This window comes from Schistocerca americana, chromosome 7 (assembly GCF_021461395.2).
Source record: "Schistocerca americana isolate TAMUIC-IGC-003095 chromosome 7, iqSchAmer2.1, whole genome shotgun sequence".
Lineage (NCBI taxonomy): Eukaryota > Metazoa > Arthropoda > Insecta > Orthoptera > Acrididae > Schistocerca > Schistocerca americana.
The window spans coordinates 154,530,290-154,551,100 of NC_060125.1; the positions used below are offsets into that span (position 1 = coordinate 154,530,290).

Here is a 20,811-nt window from a genome sequence, read left to right on the forward strand (position 1 = left end):
GTTTGGTTAACAAATAAAATGTAGGCTTTTGGGCCACTGAAAACCCACAAGTGCTTCATGAACGACAACATTATGCTCTGATGATTAAAGCGTGGGCAGCAATTTTCAGTTACGGACCCTTTTTCTTTGAAGAAACTGAACAGCGAGCGTTATTTGAGCATGTTTCGCAATAGCTTCATTCCACAGCTTCTTGCTACTGCCTTGCCCTTCAACACGCAGTGGTTCATGCAAAGAGACCAGACACAGCAGTCTTCCTTAGGACACTGCCTGGTCAGGACACGAGCGTAAGGAAAATCCAGGAACTTTTCACAAAAAACATAGATCCCGTGAAAGACAAAATTAAAATCAAAAAGATAAAACCAAGTAGTTACTCTGTTATTGTCGAAGTTGCCTCTGAGCAGGACAAAGACAAACTGCTGAACAATCAGAAGCTGAACTCGGTGGTCAAATGTGAACCACCGAGGAAAAGAAATCCTCTTGTCATATTATATGACGTACCCACGATTATGACCAATGATGAACTCTCAGAAACAATCAGACAACAAAACTTTTATGAAATGAACGAGGAAGAATTGAAGAGTTGCTTTAAGTTAAAATTTAAGACTGGGCCACGGGGTCGTGATGTTGTTCATCACGTCGCCGAAGTAACTGCGCCAATGTGGAAAAATATAACAATGGGCAGATTATACAGGGTGGCGCAGATGGATCGGGTGGTTTTAAAATACTTGTCAAACTGTCAATTGTAAAGGTATTGGATTGAAATAAAGTGCAAAACGTGTAGTTACAATGGAAGTTTATTAACAAAAAAATAGTAATGTTAGTTTTTAAAAATTACATCCATCAAATGCCCTCCTTCTCGAGCGACGCATTCTTGGAGTCGGTCCTTAACGTTCCGCATTGCCCGCTCAAGCACATCACCAGGAATTGATGTGATTTCGGTGTGAATTGCTGCCTTCAACTCCTGAATGGTCCGGGGTTTGTTCATGTAGACCCTTGCTTTTAAATAGCCCCATAAGAAAAAGTCACATACCGTGAGGTCCGGCGAGCGAGGGGGCCAATGGACATCTCCATTACGGGAAATCAAACGGCCAGGGAACAGAGCGCGTACAGCTTGCATTGATATCCTAGCGGTATGTGCAGTTGCCCCGTCTTGTTGGAACCACATATTGCCCATGTCGTAATTGTTCTCTTCAAGTTGTGGGAGAAGAAAATCTTCAATCATGTTCACATAACGCTGCGAATTAACAGTAACCGCCTGCTCCCTTTCATTTTCAAAAAAGTAAGGACCAATTATCCCTACCTTAGAAACCCCACACCAAACCGTCACTTTGTCACTATGGAGAGGCCGTTGGTGTAGATCTCTTGGGTTAGTGTCGGCCCAGTAACGGCAATTTTGCTTGTTTACGTATCCGTTAATGTGAAAGTGAGCCTCGTCAGACATCATGATAATCAGGTTTACATCTTCCAATAACTCCAACATCTGTTGGCTAAACTGAAGCCTTTGAAGATGGTCTGTTGGGAGAATCTTCTGTACCAACAGGATTTTATAGGGGTGGAATTTCAGTTCTTCGTTAAGAATCCTTTGAAGGCTCCGACGTGACATTCCAAGAGCTTGAGCACGACGTCTCGTTGATCGACGTGGGCTCGCAGTGACATCGCGTCTCACACGCTCCACGTTCTCAGGCGTTGTTATTGTTGGCGGTCTAGGCGTCCATTTTGGAGCACATGAACCAGTAGTGCGGAAATTATGCACCCAACTCAATATCGTATCTCGCTTAGGAACACTACCGCGAGGTGGGATGTTGAAACGCCGGCGAAAGGCACGCGTCACAGCAACAATTGACTCGTTATTGCGTATGAACTCTTCCACTGCGAAAACACGATGCTCAACGGACCACGTAGCCATCGCGACTGACTGCCAGCCTGCAACTGAAACTTCCCGTCCCCCCCCACCACAGGACGAAGTCGCCGAACACCTGGCTCCCCCCCTCCAGACGTACAGTCCACTTCAAAACCACCCGATCCATCTGCGCCACCCTGTATGTTGGCTTTCATGCCATCAATACACGAGATTATGTCGTGGTACCTCGTTGCCACAACTGTGGTGACTTGGACCACATCCTAAGGCAGTGTACCAGGGAGTCGGCGTGCACCAAGTGTGATGAAAATGGCCATAACCGCAAAGATTGTAAGGCGGCGGCAATTTGCATACCACGTAAAAATCGAGGGAAAAAGTCTTGTGGAGCCACAGGAAGGAACTGCCCGACATATCGAATGCTTGAACAGAGATTAATCTCTAGAACTGATTATGGTTGAGCCCGGCATACCGAACAGGATGCCAAAGCGAAAGTCCCCGAGCAAAAGGAGGAGGGACGATATGAAGGCAAACAGATTCAAGGATTTTTTGAGGTCGCTCTCGGGCGCCGCTAAAATCGAAACAGAAGACAAAGCCATACAGACTGAATTCGCAACGATGGACATAGGCATACAAACTGACTTCCCCCTCATGGCCGCAACTCCCTCCTCTGAAAGCCGGGGAACAAAGCCCATATTACACCAACAACGGCAAGGGCATCCTGTGGCTGTGGCAATTTCTAAAGACGAACACACAAATAAACAACCAATTCAGGAAAACACAGTGACAAGCTCAAGCACGAGCTCTACTACACAAGGCACACCAATAGTGAGACTACCACCAGTCGATCCGGTAAGGGTGTACCCCAACTTGGAGTACACCATTCAGCTATCAAGATTGGAGCAGCCGGCTACCCTGACCACTGCCTTACAACATGTGGTCCGTGTAGGACATGAAGACGGTAGGAAGATAACCTTCTCGGGTATGGAGGCTGCTGACAGAATCCAACTAAAATCAGTGAATCTCCCCACTGACTTCGGAGCCTTGCGAGACCTGCTCAAGAAAGTGTTCGAAAGACGAGGTGAGAAATTCGATCTCGACGACATTTACCAACAATCAGTACTAGCACACTGACGAATTGCGTTCGACTGGAGTAAGACCTGGCCGAATGACCGAATACATACGTACTTCCCTTAATGACAAAAATAAATATTGGACAACTTAACACCCATAACAGTCGACTCGTGATGCAGGACCTCCGAAGGGAGGTGGAGGAGAGGAGACTAGATGTACGCTGTCTACAGGAGCCGTACTCCCTAGCTGGGAAAATCGCATTTGCTGCCGCTAGCTGGCAAATAGTCAGCAGAGGGGATGACCCGAAGGCGGAAATTATAATTACAAACAAACTTTTGAGGGTCACCACACTCCCACAGTTTACAACTAGACGCTGTAACGTCGTGGAGCTGCAATCCCCTGTAGGAATCATTACTCTCATAAACATGTATTTTCAGTATGGTGATAACATAGAACAGCACATAGATCATTTAGCGAGAGTTACCACGGCGTTACGGGGAAGAAAAGTCGTGATAACAGCTGACATTAACGCTAAATCCCCCCCGTGGTACAGTGGTACAAGAGATGCGAACGGTGAAAAAGTAGAAGAACTCATTATGGCATCACAACTTGTGGTGGCCAACAGGCCTGGCAATCCTCCTACCTACGCTGCAGGAGGAGGACAGGGCACAAATATAGATGTCACTCTTGTAACACCGAACACAACCAATATTATTCAACACTGGAGAGTTATAGAAAACGCCACCACAAGCGGCCACAACTTGATAACTTTCACCTTAGGAGAAAGAGAGTGCCGCTGGGCCATGGGGTGGGAGGTACAACTAAATTACAAAAGAGCTGACTGGGAACGCCTAGCAAAGGAGTGCGACATTCCTCCGTTACCGGAAGGTGACATGCATCGGGACATGGACGTAGACCAGAGAGCGGAGGAACTGGTGAGTGCAGTGACTAGAGCGGTGAGGGCAGCTGTACCAACTAGGAGGAGGGCCATGGCGGCCTCTCCGTCACCATGGTCTGCTGAACTAGGAGAACTGCGTCAATCTGTCAGAAGGCTGAGGAGGCACTACCAGCGCAGTGTCGTCTGGCAGGAACGACGAAGGTGGCAGTTGCTATATAGGGAGGAAAAGCGGAGGTTCCAAAAGGAACTGCGCGAAGTTAGGACGCGAGGCTGGGAAAACTTCGTGCTAATCCAGCTGGTCATGGACCCATGGGGGCTTCCTTATAACTTGGTAAGAGAAAAAAATCCGCTCTCCTTTGGAGCTATCAACAGTCAGGCACGGGGACAGGATGACGGAATTTTGGCAGGAGACTGCGGAGGTCCTCCTCCGGTCCCTGCTGCCTGACGACAATGCGGATGGGGAGACGGAAGTGCAGAAGCAACTGAGAAATGAAGATCAAGAAACATACAATAATGAGACGGCTGTCTACCCCTTCTCAGAGGATCGTTGCAAAGAGGAAAAGCACCTGGGCCAGACGGCATTGCGGCGGAGGTGGTGCAGTTCCTGGCGCCCCAGCTGACTGCGCCACTTACTCATCTTTACAGTGAATGCCTTAGGCAAAGAAAGTTCCCAAAGAAATGGAAAACGGCAAACGTAGTCATTATAAAAAAAGGACCAGACACGGACCCCGCGGAAGTGAAATCATACAGGCCGATTTGCCTGCTGGATCTATTCGGAAAAATACTGGCGAAACTGCTAGCTGACAGATTGGCGGCACACCCAGTGTTGTGCGGGATGAGCAATAGGCAGTTCGGGTTCAGGCCGGGGCGGTCGGCATCTGATGCAATCGCCCTGGCGGCTGATGTCTGCGGCTCGATCGCGCACAAATACGTGGTTGGCATCATGGTGGACATCAGTGGCGCCTTCGACAACCTGTGGTGGCCTTCGCTCTTCTCCTGCTTGCGGGAGAAAGAGTGTCCGGGGCCGCTATACGGTTGCCTGAGGAGCTATTGTAAGGATCGGGAGGTCTGGCTATCATCCCCTAGCGAAAGAGTTGGAAAAACAATTATCAAAGGATGTCCCCAAGGATCCGTTTTACGACCCCTCTTCTGGGACATCCACATGGAGCCACTATTAGACAGGTTACAACAAAGTGATGAGGTGACAGCCTACGCGGATGACCTCCTCCTGTTGGTCGGCGGCCGTAGCAGGGAACACATTGAACCAAAAATAGAGACAGTCATAGACACACTCCAACAGTGGTGCCATACGACTAAATTGACGATATCGCCCAGCAAATCCACTTACCTGTTGCTAAAAGGACATCTCATCAGAAATCCGACAGTCAGAATTGACGGTTCACCAGTTCTCCGGCGACGTAAGACACGCTATCTAGGAGTTATCATTGATGAGAGGTGAAGCTTCGGAAAACATATTGATACCGTTACCCAGAGAGCTCTCCAGATATTAAATAACCTCATCTCAATAGGCCATAAAAGATTCCATCTCCCACCACACCTAACTAAACTCTACCACAATGGCATCCTAACCTCAGTTGTGGGTTACGGCTCGGGAGTCTGGGCACACAGGCTCACGAGGGTTGTGCCCGCCATGGCAGTGAGAAGGGTCCAGAGAAGCATGATATTAAGATCTGTGGCGGCCTACAAAACATCTCCAGGGGAGGCCCTATTAGTCATAATGGGGCTTTGCCTTCTGGACATAAAAATAAGAGAACAAGCGGCTTGGTATTGGGCCAAAAAGGGAAATTATGAGAAGATTGAAGACATCATGGGTATTAGGGTGGGGGATAAAAGGGAAATAAGGAAAAGAGAGGAGGAACTCTGGAAGGAGTCTTGGAAGGTAGAAGAGGCTGGACGCAGAACTTTCCAGTTCGTACCTGATGTAAGGGAAGGCTTGGAATTGAAATACTTTGAGTCCACACGAGAATTGATCCACTTTCTCACTGGCCATGGATCCTACCCGACATACTTATGTCGATTTTGGAAGAGGGCTACACCCGCGTGTGACTGTGGCGATCCGGAGGGTACACCCGAACATGTAGTTTACGAATGCCCCCTCTTCAATGATGTCGCGAACACACTACGAGACAGACTACCCAACTATGACACATATCAACTACTTAGACGAGAGGAAACCTTTCAGACCTTAAACACATTGGCTAACGAGGTATCACGAAAAGTTCTACCTGAATACTTAAGAGAGATAAACTAAATAACCAAGACAACAACCACTGAATGCGTCCAAGAGCCCTATTCCCATGCCGCCTGTGCGTGGACTGGCCGACTTTTCATCTCAGTTGGAAACCGCCACGCGCAGGATCAGGGGGAGTAGGGATCAACACCACCGATTGTGACACACTCCCGAAATGACGTAGGATAAGTTAGTTTTTAGGACTTAGTTTTAGGAAACTACGTTAGGAACTGCAGCGAATTGAACATCGAGGCCTGTCCAGTGCCAGGGGCACGCTCTTCGAGGTTAGCTCGAAGAGCAAGGCAATTTAAAAGCAGGTTCATATCTTTCACTGGCACACATGTGACGCTGCAGAATATAGTAATTAGTTATAGGAATTAGATATAAACTGTAGATACTAGAAATTAGATGCCCATTGTTTGTTAAAAATCAACTGTAGCTCACTTACAAAAACTGAAACTAGCTGCGAACTAAGTATAAATGTATAAGTATTATGACCCACTAATGACGTAAGGAAGTGGGTTAACTTTGTATAATTATAATGTTTTGTTAATAAAGAATTTAAAAAAAAAAGACGGAGCAAGGCCACATACTGCAAACACTGTGTTGGAGTTTTTACACGAGCATTTCGACATGCGGATCATTTCACTCAGGTTTCCAGGTCGCTTCAATGGTGGACAGAATTGGCCCCCCAATAGTCCAGACCTCAATCCATGTGACTTTTTTCTTTGAGGGAACCTAAAGGAAAAAATTTTCCCGAAACGTCCACGTGATTTAATGGAGCTCAGAAGACTTATTCTTCAAGCTTGCAGTGAAATTACGGAAGACATGTGCCGTAGGGTGATCACTAACTTCAGTGTTCGTTTGAAGGAAGTTAGGAAACGAAATGGTGGACATATTGAGCATGTGCTGAGTTAGATCAAATAACCATGGACGGCTCTTCAATGTAGTATATGTTCCTTTCAGAATGTATTGACAATAAAGTTTATATTCAAAAACAAAATGATAACACATTTCGTGCGACACCCTGTATGTTCAGACATCTGGTGCCATACACCCCCAGAAACCTACCAAGAACTTGCCGAACACTCGCCATGTAGAATCGCTACTGCGGTTAGAATGTTTTGGATCGTCAGTGTATTTGTTGTCCAGTATCAGAGTATTTCTCAGTCTTGTGACAGTTTTCATCAAAATCTATCAGCTCTGTGACAGTGGACGAGAATGTAGCTGTACTTTAGTGATCGCCATCAGTCACATAATATTATTAATTTGTACGTGTTTCTGGTCATTTGGGCATTATGCTATAGGTTTCGGTCTTTTGTCCCCTATCTGGTGCCTTATTATACTTAAATTTAAGACAGAACACATCTGCATACTATGAAACGAAATAAAAAGGCTTTTCCAAATTAACACATTTTAACAGTTTGTTTCAAGTTACTGCTGAAATAGGAAACTACAAAAACTTCATTAGGATAGTTTTACCTTATTTGATGCTGTACTCAAGTGATTAGTGTTAAAAGAAAGCATAATAAGACACAGATGACGAGCGAAATACCGAAACGCCTAGTGTAATGCCCTAGTGAACAACAAAACCGAATTAGGTACTAATATCACTTTGTTGTTTGGGGCCATAAACATACAACTACATTTTTCTCATAGACGACCCAAAGACAATACTTTTCACAATGGACGCGCCATCTACTACAGAGATATTGTTGTCCTCCACCGAAAGGTAACAACCGTGGACTTCAAGGAAAACGAAATCCGAAAGTGTTTTAAACAACTGGAAAGAACGAATAACAATGTATGTGGACTGAAATGGAGTCCTCTTTTGAAGAACACCATTACAAACTGAACGTATTTGGTTAGTTTCAGATAACCTCGGAAGGACGTGAGTGAGGTCCCAAGATAGGACTGGCATTAATTACGCACTGCCCGTGTAAGTTGGGGATAGCTGCAAGCCTTCCGCTTGCCCTATGACGAGGAGATGCTCTAACCAGTGGAAGTCTCTTAACGGAGCTTCACCAACCCTGACCCCAATAATACGCAGCGTAAAGCTCTCTGAATGTTACAGCCATGCCGGATTTAAGTTATTCAGCTCCATGAACAATTGCACTTGCAATTAATGTCAGTTATCCGAGTGAATCCAGCCGTTCCGCGTAGACGGTTCTTCACTTAGAGAAAATCAAAGTCCTTAATCCATTGTCTTTTTTTCCAATCAGGATATGCATATTGCCACCTCCAAAACAACCTTTGATTAATGTGTGCATGAATGCACGTTCGTTTTCAGACAACGATGAAATCCCTGTTCCAAGGCATCTGGTGACCCACACTTATTAAGCACACAAATGTTAATGTTTAAAAATGCATATATCCTCACTGATCCATTTATAGGAAGTATAGTATACTAATATGCTGTACCAATCAAGTTCTTGTATGGCTGGTCGATTTTTACGCAACTTTTCACAGTTGTGAACAAAATTCAATGTTCCTCCCCCCGCCCCCTGGAAAAAAGAAAAGCAGTCTTGTACTAGTAAGGAACGACAAACAGTTCCTTTGTAATGTGGTCGGTTTCACTTATTTTTTATGCGACTTGAAACGTGATTTACATTAGCAGTTTACAGTATGATATGTCATAACCGTTATTCGATTGTTACAGGCTCGTGCTATCTTCGGTATTGCGATAATGACTCTATTGAGGCAATCCTATGCTAAGTGTATGCCTTCAAAGCTTTCCAACACCTGGTAAAATAATTTTGCACTTCCTACACCTTCCAGTTAATTTCAGTAACTTGCAGCGTATGTCATCCACTTCTGCTGCTGTATTTCAGTGCATTTCAGTGAGTGCTCTGTCAAACTGATTGCACACCAACTTCGTCCTCTATTCAATCCCGCCTCAGGACTTATCTTCTCATACATATCTGTCATGTACTACCTCCCGTCGAAATAATTTGTTTCCCCGTGATGAACGAAAGTCTCATACTGGTAGCCCTTTACCTCAGTAAAAACGAACTTCTCAGAAGATATCAAGTTAAGCCTCCTTATAGGTGCGTCAATTTTCCCATTACCATTTTGTTCTTTACTTTTCTCTCACATCGGTATTCATAGCTGCAAGTAGGGTTGTGTCCCTGAATTCTGAAACACGGCATGCATTTTACATACTTTCGGGGAAGCAGAATTTTCATTAAAAGTTAATATTAAGCAATTGAAAGTATTGATTTTACTACAAGTGTGACTCACAAGTACCTACGACCGTGATACACTTCAATGCAACCTCATATCGTCTGCAACATGAGGTGCTGAAGACGAAGTACACTGACGGAAAAAAGATCGGAGCACTAAGAAGGAGTCGTACGACATAAATGAAACTTGACAGGCGTGTTTATACATCTGAAAGTTGATATCTATTCACATTTCGCGTCAGTCGCTTTGAGCAGGGGCTAGTAGCGGCACTATGAAATGCAGATCAGTTTCTCTTTAAACACATGCTGTAACGGTTGTGAACGCTAGTTATCTTTGAGACTGGACGTGGTGAGTAGATATTAAAGTGCGCGTCATTTACGACGGCGGCCGAGTTTAGGTTCGTTCTGCGCATCTGACGTCACAAAACACAGTCAGCCAATGAACAGAGAACGACGTTGCCAGAGCTCGACTGCAGTGCAGAGCACGGACGAGTGTGTTCAGTTTTAGAAATGTTCTATCATAAATAAAGTAATTGAACAAAAGCAATGTCTTGATAGCAGACTTTCTTTTATAGAAAGTTCGGAAAAAGCATTCTTTATACCAGTTGCTTCATATTCTATTAATTAATTAAACCAAACAAGCAATAAGCCTCCTAATTCAGGCGATAGCAAGGAAAGGTGTTTGTATCATTCTCACTAACCGCTTTTTCGCAATAAAGAACAGTGGTTAATGTTTATTACCTATTGTACTTCGACGAAACGTGAGTAATTCATAGTCATACCAACAGTGTTTGTCGGTATTTTGGGTGATATGTTAAAGTCCTCCAGCAGAGCCGTTAAACGACGAACTACATTAGCGTAATGGTTAAGGTGTATGGCTGCTAAGCGAAAGGGTCTGAGTTCAAGCCAGCCGGCACGGTAGCTCAGCGTGTTCGGTCAGAGGGTTAGCTGCCCTCTGTAACAAAAAAAACTGAGTTAATCGATCAACAACGAACTTAAACGGGTGTCTTACGCCGTCCGCCCCGAGCAGATTAACGAACGAAAACAAACAAAATGAGAATTAAAAAAAAAGCCTTGTTCGGTGCTTAATATTTTCTTTATTTAAAAACATTATCGAAGTGTCTTACTTCATGAATTTTACTCGTTTGAATGTTATTTTCTGAAATATCTAGTGGCAACTAAACTCGACCATATGGAAAGTTTATGCTATGGACTTTTACCTCTGCAAACTCTTCAAAATTTCGTACAATGGTTTACGACATTTAATGCTGCACAATAACTGCATTGAACATCGAAACAAAATTAAATCATTTATGGGGGAGAAGGTATCAGTCAAGTAGATGCGTAAAAATCAAATTTTTGGGCCAAAATGTGTGTCAAAGCAGTCGGAACACTGTGTGTCTGCACAGGCGAGCAGTGCAGTAATGACAAAATCGCGCACAGCGCGGAATGCGGGAAGCACGCCTCTGTAGCAGCGAAAGGCTTAATGCTGCCGTGGTGGCTTTACTTCATAAACTGCGCGCTCCCCCCTAAACGTAAATTTGCGAACTATACTATACTATGGCGCTGCTTCTCTTGGCGCGTGCAACTGGCAACGCAGCAATCTCCCCCGTCTGGGCGGGTATGCACGAGCCGCCAAGATAAAAGAATTGAACTATAGTCAACAATGCTTTTAAGGCGACAAAGACGCCATTATCAACACCTCACTGAGTTTGTTCGAGAAGTTGGATGTTCCTTCTGCGATACTGCAGAAAGACTTGGCAGGAATCTAGCCACTGCATATGGCAGAGGTGATCACGAGAATGTATGGCCTCAAGAAGCCTGGGCTCCGGACAGTCACGTGGCACTATCGAAAAGAAAGACTATCGTGTTAGGTGTGTGAGTCTGGCGCATCGTACTTCGGTTACGGCAGCAATCTGAGCAGCAGTTGCCGCCACAGTGACACCATGGTCTGTTACAAATTGGTTATTTCAAGGACAGCCCAGAGCCAGTTGCCCTCTAGCGAGCATTCCATTGACCCCAAGCCACTACCGCTTGCGACTTCAGTGGTGTCAAGCGAGAGCTCACTGGAGGGCAGAGCGGTGGTCTGTTGTGTTTTCTGATGAAAGTCGGTTCTGCCTCGGTGCCAGTAATGGCCGTGTGTTTATTAGGAGGACGCCAGTTAAGGGCCTGCGACCAACCTGTCTGCGGACTGTACACACAGAACCTACACCAGGCGTTACAGTCCGAGGTGCGATTTCGTATGGCAGCAACACTACTCTCTTGGTTATTTCACGCAACATAACTGCAAATTTTTGCGTCAGTCTGGTGATTCGACCTGTTGTGCTGCCGTTCATGAACAGCGTATGAAGGGGTGTTTTCCAACAGGACAACGCTCGCCCACATACCACTGTTGTAACCCAACATGCTCTACAGCGTGTCAACATGTTGGTTTGGCCCGCTCGATATCCAAATCTGTCTTCAACCCAGCACATATGGACGTCATCGGAGTACAACTCCAGCGTCATCCACAAACAGCATTAACCCTTCCTGTTTTAACTGACCAAGTGGAACAGGCATGGAACTTCATTCCACAAACTGACATCCGGCACGTGTACAACACGATATATGCACGTTTGCATTCTTGCATTCAACATTCTGTCGCTACACCGGTTAAGAAAGTTCCAGCATTTCATATTTGCAATGGCTTATCTCGCGCTTAAATTAACCTGTGATCTTGCATTTTATCCAGCCAAATACGTTACCTAAACAAATACATTCCCGAAATTTCGTTACTATACGTTAATTATTTTTTGGTACTGCGATTTTCTTTTCTGTCAGTGTAATCGTAAATCTGATACGTCGTGGTCAGCAAATTCCAAATGTGACATTTTGTACAAATGGTACATTACAGTAGAATGACATGCCTATAGTCATTATTACTAGTATTTCGCTGCAAAACCAAATAGTTTTTGTCCAAATAAAAAGAGGTTCAAATGGCTCTGAGCACTATGGGACTTTACTTCTAAGGTCATCAGTCGCCTAGAACTTAGAACTACTTAAACCTAACTAACCTAAGGACATCACACACATCCATGCCCGAGGCAGAATTTGAACCTGCGACCGTAGCGGTCGCGCGGTTCCGGACTGTAGCGCCTTTAACCGCTTGGCCACACCGGCCGCCATAAAAACAGGAATTAATAATTAATTAAAATAATATGCTCTCTTGGCGGACTTCCACTGTGGTGACAATTTTCACGACTATACTTTTTATTCTGAAATAACTTCTGAATATTATCCCCAAAGTGAAATCAGTCGTATACAAATAGCGCTAATACAAGACGTGAGCCGATGCTTGTTGCGAATGAGGTGTCTGTGGAAATAAATGAAAAAGATAGGCGCAGATAAAAAAATTAAAAGTCGGGAACAAAGTTAAAATGTAAGTACAAGAGTAGTATATTAATACGATGGTGATTTGTTAGTCATTGAACTGAAAAGCTATTTTATTTCATTAAGCAAGCTAGTCAGTGTACAGTGAAACTGCTGCTACGGTAATGGCCCGTAATAATATTTCTCTACCCCGTTTATGTACTATAGTGCTTTTTTTGCATGTTATTCCTCTAAAGAAAGAGAAAGGCATCAAAATCTGAGAATGGTAACAAAACGTGTCTATACTTACATCGCACTGCGACTGACTGATGTTGTTGAGGTTCAGTCTGAAGACGCGATCCCTGTGAACAACAGAACAAAACGTAAGGACTATCAGGAAAATTAATTAAGTACTGTTTTTCTGGCATTTTCTATCACAACTTACTAAGGGAGAATTATTTATTATACATCCAGTGTGAATATATTGTTGATAGTGAGTACTAACTTTTCTTTTACATTACTGCATTACAGTGTCACGATCCATACTTTTTTATCTTTGACGTTATTGCTTTGGACAGACACGACATGTACATAATACGTTTTTTATGAGTTAATGTGTTGATTATTAAGACATCTAGTTATTCAACTGTTTATGCTGCTCAACAAATTCGGTGTTATTAACACATTCGTTCACTTCTGTACCGTGTTTTCCTTTTATGTAAATTTTTGTTGTTTTTAAATAAATGTAATATGTACGCAAAATTGCTAAGCGAATCAGAGATCACAGTAATATCGATGGTCAAGTTGAACGGTAGACTCTCTGACAACGAGTGCGTGGGCTGAGACGTGATTGTTGTTGCTAGCTCACTGAGGGAGATATGCGAACAAATAAACTTCTGACTTCTGTATAATATTCTGTGAGACTACCAAAGCAGCAGTTCCATGTGGATGAAATGTGTTTTGGACGTTAGAACGAAAACGAAAGACGATAGTGGCGGCTTTTAGCCAGCATGCAACCAGCAGAAACAGACATTCACCAAACCGATTGGAACATAATGGAAGTACTTGAGTATTTATGAATATGCTACACCGTCACTAACACCACCGCCATCTAACAGCAGACATCGCTGGAAGATATCGTTCAGCACGCACAGCTAAGTGACTTTATACTTCGTACCTCACTGTAAGCAAAGACTTTCATTTTCTTTTTGAAGGATGTGCATACTTTCATTTTGTATGTACAGCAATATGTATCGTTGATTGAACTTTGATGTGGTTGTACAAGTGTCACATATTTTCTTGTTGTTAAGAGCCACACACGATATCTTATTTGTCATTGTGTCTTCTTATGCTTTTTGAGGGATGTGTTCGTGCATGTGTATGTTTTGATAATGAAATGTATGTATCTTTGTGTTGCACTCTATGAAAGACGCGCGAGATGTAGCTTCCGCCACTACGACTTTTGGCATTCGGAAATCACAAAACCACATGCTATATCTTACTAACAACTTCACACAGGGTGGGTAACTTGAACGTGAGATCCTGATTTCTGAAAATTGTCGCACTGCATTTTCTTGAAGGCGTGGATGAACTGATTGCTCCTTCACTCACATCTGGCGTTATTACGGTTTATGTGGGTTTACATCGTGAAAGTGGTTATATTGTTTACGTAATTTACATTTTTTGAGGTCGCTTCTTAATGCTGGACGTGACTTTTCAAATATATGAGACACAGATGAAGGTTTTACGCTTCTCAAATGGTTCATGCTATTTTATTAAGAATTTGGTGCGAATGTTTTGGCTCGTTTTCGTCAGCCTGGTCGAAATTTAATAAATTTACTGTGAAAAGTCGCATAGTGGCTGGATGTTATAGACAGTATCAGCTGTTACGGAAACTGGAATATTTCTTTCTATCGATATATATTCCAGTAACATTCTTTTTGCCGCCAAACCAGCTTCACTTTCAAATTACGAGATTTCTAACAAAGCTATTTACTAACCCAAGTTTTTACGTTGTCTCATTACAGTTTTAAATAAGCATTCTGACAGCTGTTGTTGAGGGATACCTATCAAATCTACTTGGTTCTACCGTGAAGGCTATTTCATGTTGCCATTGTTCAATGTTTGGCGATCTTTTATTACTGTCTGGTAGTGAGCACAGTAATAGAATTCCAGCTGCTCCACTTCCTGTGCCACCCTAGTAAGCGCTGTAAACTATTTTCTGAGGTTGTTAGCAAAAATCTGGTTTGTCACATTCCAAAAATTGTTGATCTCGATGCATTATCTTGCGAACAACAAAAAGAGGTTGAAACTGCGTTTGTGCTTATATAAAAACATGTTTAATTTTCTGGACGTTACACTTTGAAGCTTTAAATGGATAACTGACAAGTAATTGAATAGTCTAATAAATACAGATTCTAATTGTAATGAAACAACATGAAAACTTGGCTTTGTAAATAGTTTTGTTTCCTAAATCTCGCAATTTGAAAATGTTACTGGAATATATACCGATTAGTTCACTGTATAGAATACATTCATTAGACAAACATAGTATTCTGATGTTCACTAACGGTTAATTATTTATGATGTATTAGTATCGCAGGGTGCCCTTAACTAAGAGTAAGTAAAAAATTATATTAGTTCTCAAGTACCTCTCCCTGGGAGAGAAATGAATGGACGACGATTCACTAGAAATAACGGCTAGTTGTTTCGTCAGTTTTGTCTAGCCGTGATACATTCGTCTACCTCCGCTGGCTTTCTGCAACAGGCGATGGCAGAGTTTCAAAACAGTTTTTCTAGCATGCCATGTTCTCTGTGCGAATTCGTTGTCGATTCATACAAATGTAATCTTTTTGTATCACTTTAACCCACGAAACACTTGGAACTCGATGCAGTAATTTCCAGAAACGAGTGCCAGAGGGCTCGCTGGCACACGTGGAGGCTCTGCCATCTACCGGAGTGATGGAGAAACAACTACAATCGCGGTCAATCCTTTGCGAGTACAGATAATACCACGACCTGCAAAAAATAATGAATTATCGAGCCAACAAATATGTTGAACTAATTGACGAGAGAAGAATTTTTCTCATATGTATTTGCTGTAGAGACAATTGTGTTTCTGGAGAGTAGCAAAATCATCATTACCAACTTGTGCGCCACGAAGTGGGGTGATAAATCCAACCAAATTGATGGACAGTCAAATAAATAATTCCCTTGTATATGTTCAGTAGTTCACAATTCTGAGTCATCTAATATGTCACGGTATAAGAATACTGACATCATAATAACATTTTATCGAACACACACACACACACACACACACACACACACACACAGAGAGAGAGAGCGAGAGAGCGTATCTCTGATGAACTGAGAGAACCAAAAGATCTCACAACAAAGATATATATTTTTCCGTAGCTGCTCAGCTGTCAATAGTGCACCCGTGAGTTTTCGGAAACTTTGAGACATAATGCTCCCGGTGATATTTTCTTGAAAGAAACAAACCTAAGACATCTAGTACAACTTTTTACGCTCTATTAAATGAAATAACAAAAAAAGATTTTCTGAGCGATCTGCTTATCGATAATCTGAAACAAAATCCGCCGAGAAAACTGACGCTTTGACGCTCGAAAAGTATTTTAAGTTTGGATTTTTATATCTCCATAAAAAATTACTGGATACACCTCAAACCTTGTACATAATAACTTACTAATACAAGGTCTTAGAAAATTTCATCCTCCTAGTGATCTCCAATAGCTTACAATGGGGGTAACGCTACAGCTTTTTCAAAAACCGCCAAAAATGGCTCCTTCTGGTTCAGTTTTACAGAAAAAAAGTCTTCTGCAAACTGTTTTAAACCGTTTTCATTGAAAAGACGATGTTCTCAACCACCTAAAAAAACTATATTTTGTTTCGCAATGCGTGCATGTAAGGCGCTAAAAAACGACGACTAGGTGAAGCGAAGTCGCCCGAAAAAGAAAAAATAGACGATTGAAAAACAGTAAGGTTTATCATTTTATATTTCAGGAAGTAATTGCGTGATAAACCTGAAACTTTGCAGATAACAACTCACTAATACAAGGTCTTAGAATATAAAATTTTATTCTCCTACTGTTTTCCAATAGTTTACAAACTGAGGGCAAAACGACGATTTTTCTAAATAAACCGCGAAAAATGGCTATATCTGACCCACATTTACTAGAATGAGTCTTCTGAAAACTCTTTTAAATTGTTCTCATGCTCTAAACACCTAAACAACTATATTTGGTTTTCCATTCCGAGCATATAAGGCCCTAAAAAACAACAAGGTGGAGGTGCATTGAATATGGGTCCATATTCTGCTGGTACTCATATTACAACTGACATATTTTATTATGTTCTAAAATTGTTTTGTACTGTCTGGAGAAGGCAATATCAAATGTCTTGACGAATAGAAAGTGAAATAAAGCGCAATTAACTCGTAAAACTTTAAATTAGAATGTCTTTTGCCACGACTTATGGTGACGTATTTCAGTGTTTCTACTATAACTACAGAATCAAACTGGTAATAAGCTTCACCATCTAACTGCGTATTATATTAACAAGGCGGTGGAGATCATGACAGTAAAATTATTCAAACAGCTGAAACAGACATCGTATAAATAATTTACAGGTTTTACACCACTGCGACATTGTGTAAATTTTGGTGAAGTTCATAGCAATCTATTTTTTGGAATGGATTCATATTATAGAGAATGATTAGTATGTCTTTTTATTGTGTAGTGCTACTGATGTGCTAGTTCAATCTGATTTAAGGTATAGTGCACTGTATGTTGCCATAGTTTGCAATTAATGTGGAATATTAGTGTACACATGAGAAATTGTATAAATGTGTTGGTATGGTCCATGGTGACTTAACCACTTCCCGCCCCTTTTAAAATGAGAAACCCAGCAGTCCTAGCTGTCCAACGGCAGGCACGGTTGACGTTCTTCACAGGTTCCTCAACCTGATAAGGGTTTCTTTACACACGATCCCAAGCTGATGATATATTTTATAAGCGTCAGAGGCCAACGCTACAAGAGGTCTCTGTTAGGGTCCTAAGCTTATATTTGCTTCAGTATGCATGAATTTCTTACATATTTCCTTAATTTGCTGTGGAAGGTCATGAAGAAAACTCTACTGCAGGCCAGATGATGTCACTGATGAGATTGCTTGGGAAGAAATTTTTATAAGACAAGAACCAAAAAATGACTCTTTTCAAATGTAATTACTTCAAATTATTAGTGCCTCAAAAAAGAGAAAACTGTTCTTTATATTGAATGCCTTATTCCATTTAAGTTTCCATAAAAAGAATTTTGTAGAGTTGTCTAAAAAAACCAAAAACAAAAAAGACTGCTTACAAGCAATTTTTCTGACTCAAGTTCATTTCCTAGTCATCATGCATTTTATACTGTCTTCCACAAACAGTACTGAATTGTATAACGTGATAATGTATGTCACATTTAATTTAAGTACCAGCGAAAAGTGGCCCATTTTCAATAGACCTCCACATTCCATTTTAGGGCCCTATATGCTTGCTTTGGAAAACCAAACGTAGTTTTTTAGGTGTGTTAGAACATGGCATTTCTAATGTAAACGATTAAAGAGAGATTTCAGAAGACTCTTATTTGAAAAAGTCGGTCAAAAATAGCTAATTTTGGCAGTATTAAAAAAATCGTCAACTTTGCACACAACTGGTAAATTAATGGAAAGCAGTAGGAGAATAAAATTTTATATTCTAAGACCTTGTAATGGTATGTTAGTATTCGCAAAGTTTCATGTTTATCCCGTAGTCACTTTCGTGGATATAAAAAGATGAGCTTCACATTTTTTGAAGGGTCTGTAATTTTTTTTTAACCGACTTCATTTTACGTGTTGTTTATTACCGCTTTATATGCTTGAATTGCAAAACCGAATACAGCTTTTTAGGTGTTTTCGAACACAATCTTTCTAATGTAAACAATTTAAAAGAGTTTTCAGAAGGTTCTTCCTGTAACAGTGGGCCACAAATAACCATTTTGGCGTTTTTTTAAATAAAAATCGTCAGTATGTAAACTATTGAAAAACAGTAGGAGAATGAAATTTTATTTTCTAAGACCATATATTGTGAGTTATAATGTGCGAAGTTTTAGATGTATCCTGCAGTTACCCTCAGAATATAAAAAGCTAGATTTTTTCAAGCGTCAATTTTTTCGGACCATTTCGCTTCACCATATCGTTTTTTGGAGCCTTGCTCGCATTGCAAAGCCAAATATAGCTTTTCAAGTAGTTTAGAACAAGGTGTTTCCAGTGAAAACTATTTAAAACAGTTTGCAGAAGACTCTTTTCTCTAAAAGTGAGCCAAAAGCACCCGTCTTATGCGTCTTTTTGAAAAAACTTCGAATTTGCCCTGTATTTGTAAACTATTTGGAAGCAGTAGGAGAATGAAATTTTGTATTCTAAGACCTTGTATTAGCAAGTTATTACGTGTAAGGTTTCAGGTGTGTTTGCAATTACTTCCGGAGATATAAAAAGCTATACTTCACAGATTTTCGAGCGTCAATTTTTTCGGACGATTTACCTTTTAATTGTCCATATGCAAATCGCTTAGGAATTTTTTTCTTTCATTGTTTCGCTTAAGAGAGGGCAAAAATTGTATAAGATGTCCAAGTATCACCGGAGATGTTATAGCTCAAAGTTGCCGAAGACACGGGTGCACTGTCTATAGTTGCGCTATGGAGTCAAACAAATGACAGTATCTGCGGAAGTATTGAAATAACGATTTTGAAACTTTAACAATGTTCTTTGGGAACATATGTGAATATTCGGACTAAATTTCAGCAACATCCGTGATGGCCACGCGGGAACTCTTTCCGAAATTACACCACTTGGCGTAGAAAGGCCCAAAAGTTACTGCTTCTAGAGCTAACTTTATAGTTATTGGAAGACGATTTATTTAAATCAAAACAAGAGAGGGTCTATACAGATACAGTGACACCCCACATGCTATACTCTGCCTATCTGAGGTTTGTTTCATGCCTGAGATACAATCTGTCAATGAGCCCTTGTTTAGCTCTGTAAGCACTTATTTTTGGGGTTCTGTACCTCCATCGATACAAATGTAACCCTTACAGGATCACTCTGTTTTCCGTCTGTCTGTCTGTTAAAAACCCTTTTGCTCAGGGACGAGTGGGCGTATCAAATAGAAATTTACGCCACGTACTAAGAGCTATAGTCCCATGGCTGTGTAGTAAATGTAAGTTTTTAAGTTAGTTCAATCAAAAGATACGGCCATTTATATAACATATTTTGATACTCATCAAAGCCCCTAGGATATTTCCCGTCGACCCAGAGTCATGAAATTTGACAAGCTGCAAGTTTTCACACTGAAAGTAAAGGAAAAAATGCTAAAACTGTTAATCTGCAAGCATATCACACGTAAAAATCTTTTATGTCATTTGTTATCAGACTTCAAGCATAAAATTAAAACATTCTCGAAAGTCTTGGAATATCTGGGACCGATATCTTGCCAGTATCAGTGGGGATAACAGACAAAAATAGTCGAGATAATAGATTCCGTGGATCGATGAAATGTCTATATACATAAATAAGTTTGTACGGAGCCCTCAGAGCGCGAATCCTACTAGAACCTTTTTTTATTACATTGCTTTTTGTGTGCCGAATCCTTTACGACAGCCAAACAGTGAACTTGTGAAAAGTGCCGCTCAGTTGAGATGAGTCAGTATTCTATCATCGGCTACATTCTCGAATACTTTTGAAAGAGTGATTAGTGATAATTTGGTAATCTCCAGTTTCATAGATGGGTGTCACTACAAAATATTTAAGTCTGTTAGGAAATATGCCCTCAAAAGGCCTAAGGAATAGTTGGATATCACTGGGATATTTGGGATACTGCTTTGGTCGGACGGCATGGTTCTGGCAGTGAGCCTTGCTAGTAGCTGCAGTCTTACTGACTGGTTTGATGCGGCCTGCCACGAGTGCCTCTCCTGCGCTAACCTCCTCACGTAGTCTCAGAGCAGCACCTGCACCCACGTCCTCAATGATTTGTTGGATGCATTCCAGTCTCTGTCTCCTCCTACAGTTTTTATATTCTACAGCTTCCTCTAGTACCTCAGAGGTCATTCCCTGATGTCTCAACAAATGTCAGAGTCAGTGCTTTCCATACGTTTTTTTCTTCCTCGATTC

At 41.7% G+C, this 20,811-nt stretch overlaps 1 protein-coding gene across 3 annotated transcripts in view; it reads right to left on the bottom strand.

The window, feature by feature from the left end:
* LOC124622155 (semaphorin-2A-like) overlaps window positions 1-20,811 on the bottom strand; it is a 1,077,868-nt gene that overhangs the window by 228,052 nt on the left and 829,005 nt on the right. For all 3 annotated transcript variants that reach the window (XM_047147795.1, XM_047147796.1, XM_047147794.1), the window contains one exon: window positions 12,919-12,970. In XM_047147795.1, the coding sequence (XP_047003751.1) occupies window positions 12,919-12,970 (52 nt within the window). The remainder of the gene's footprint in view (window positions 1-12,918; window positions 12,971-20,811) is intronic.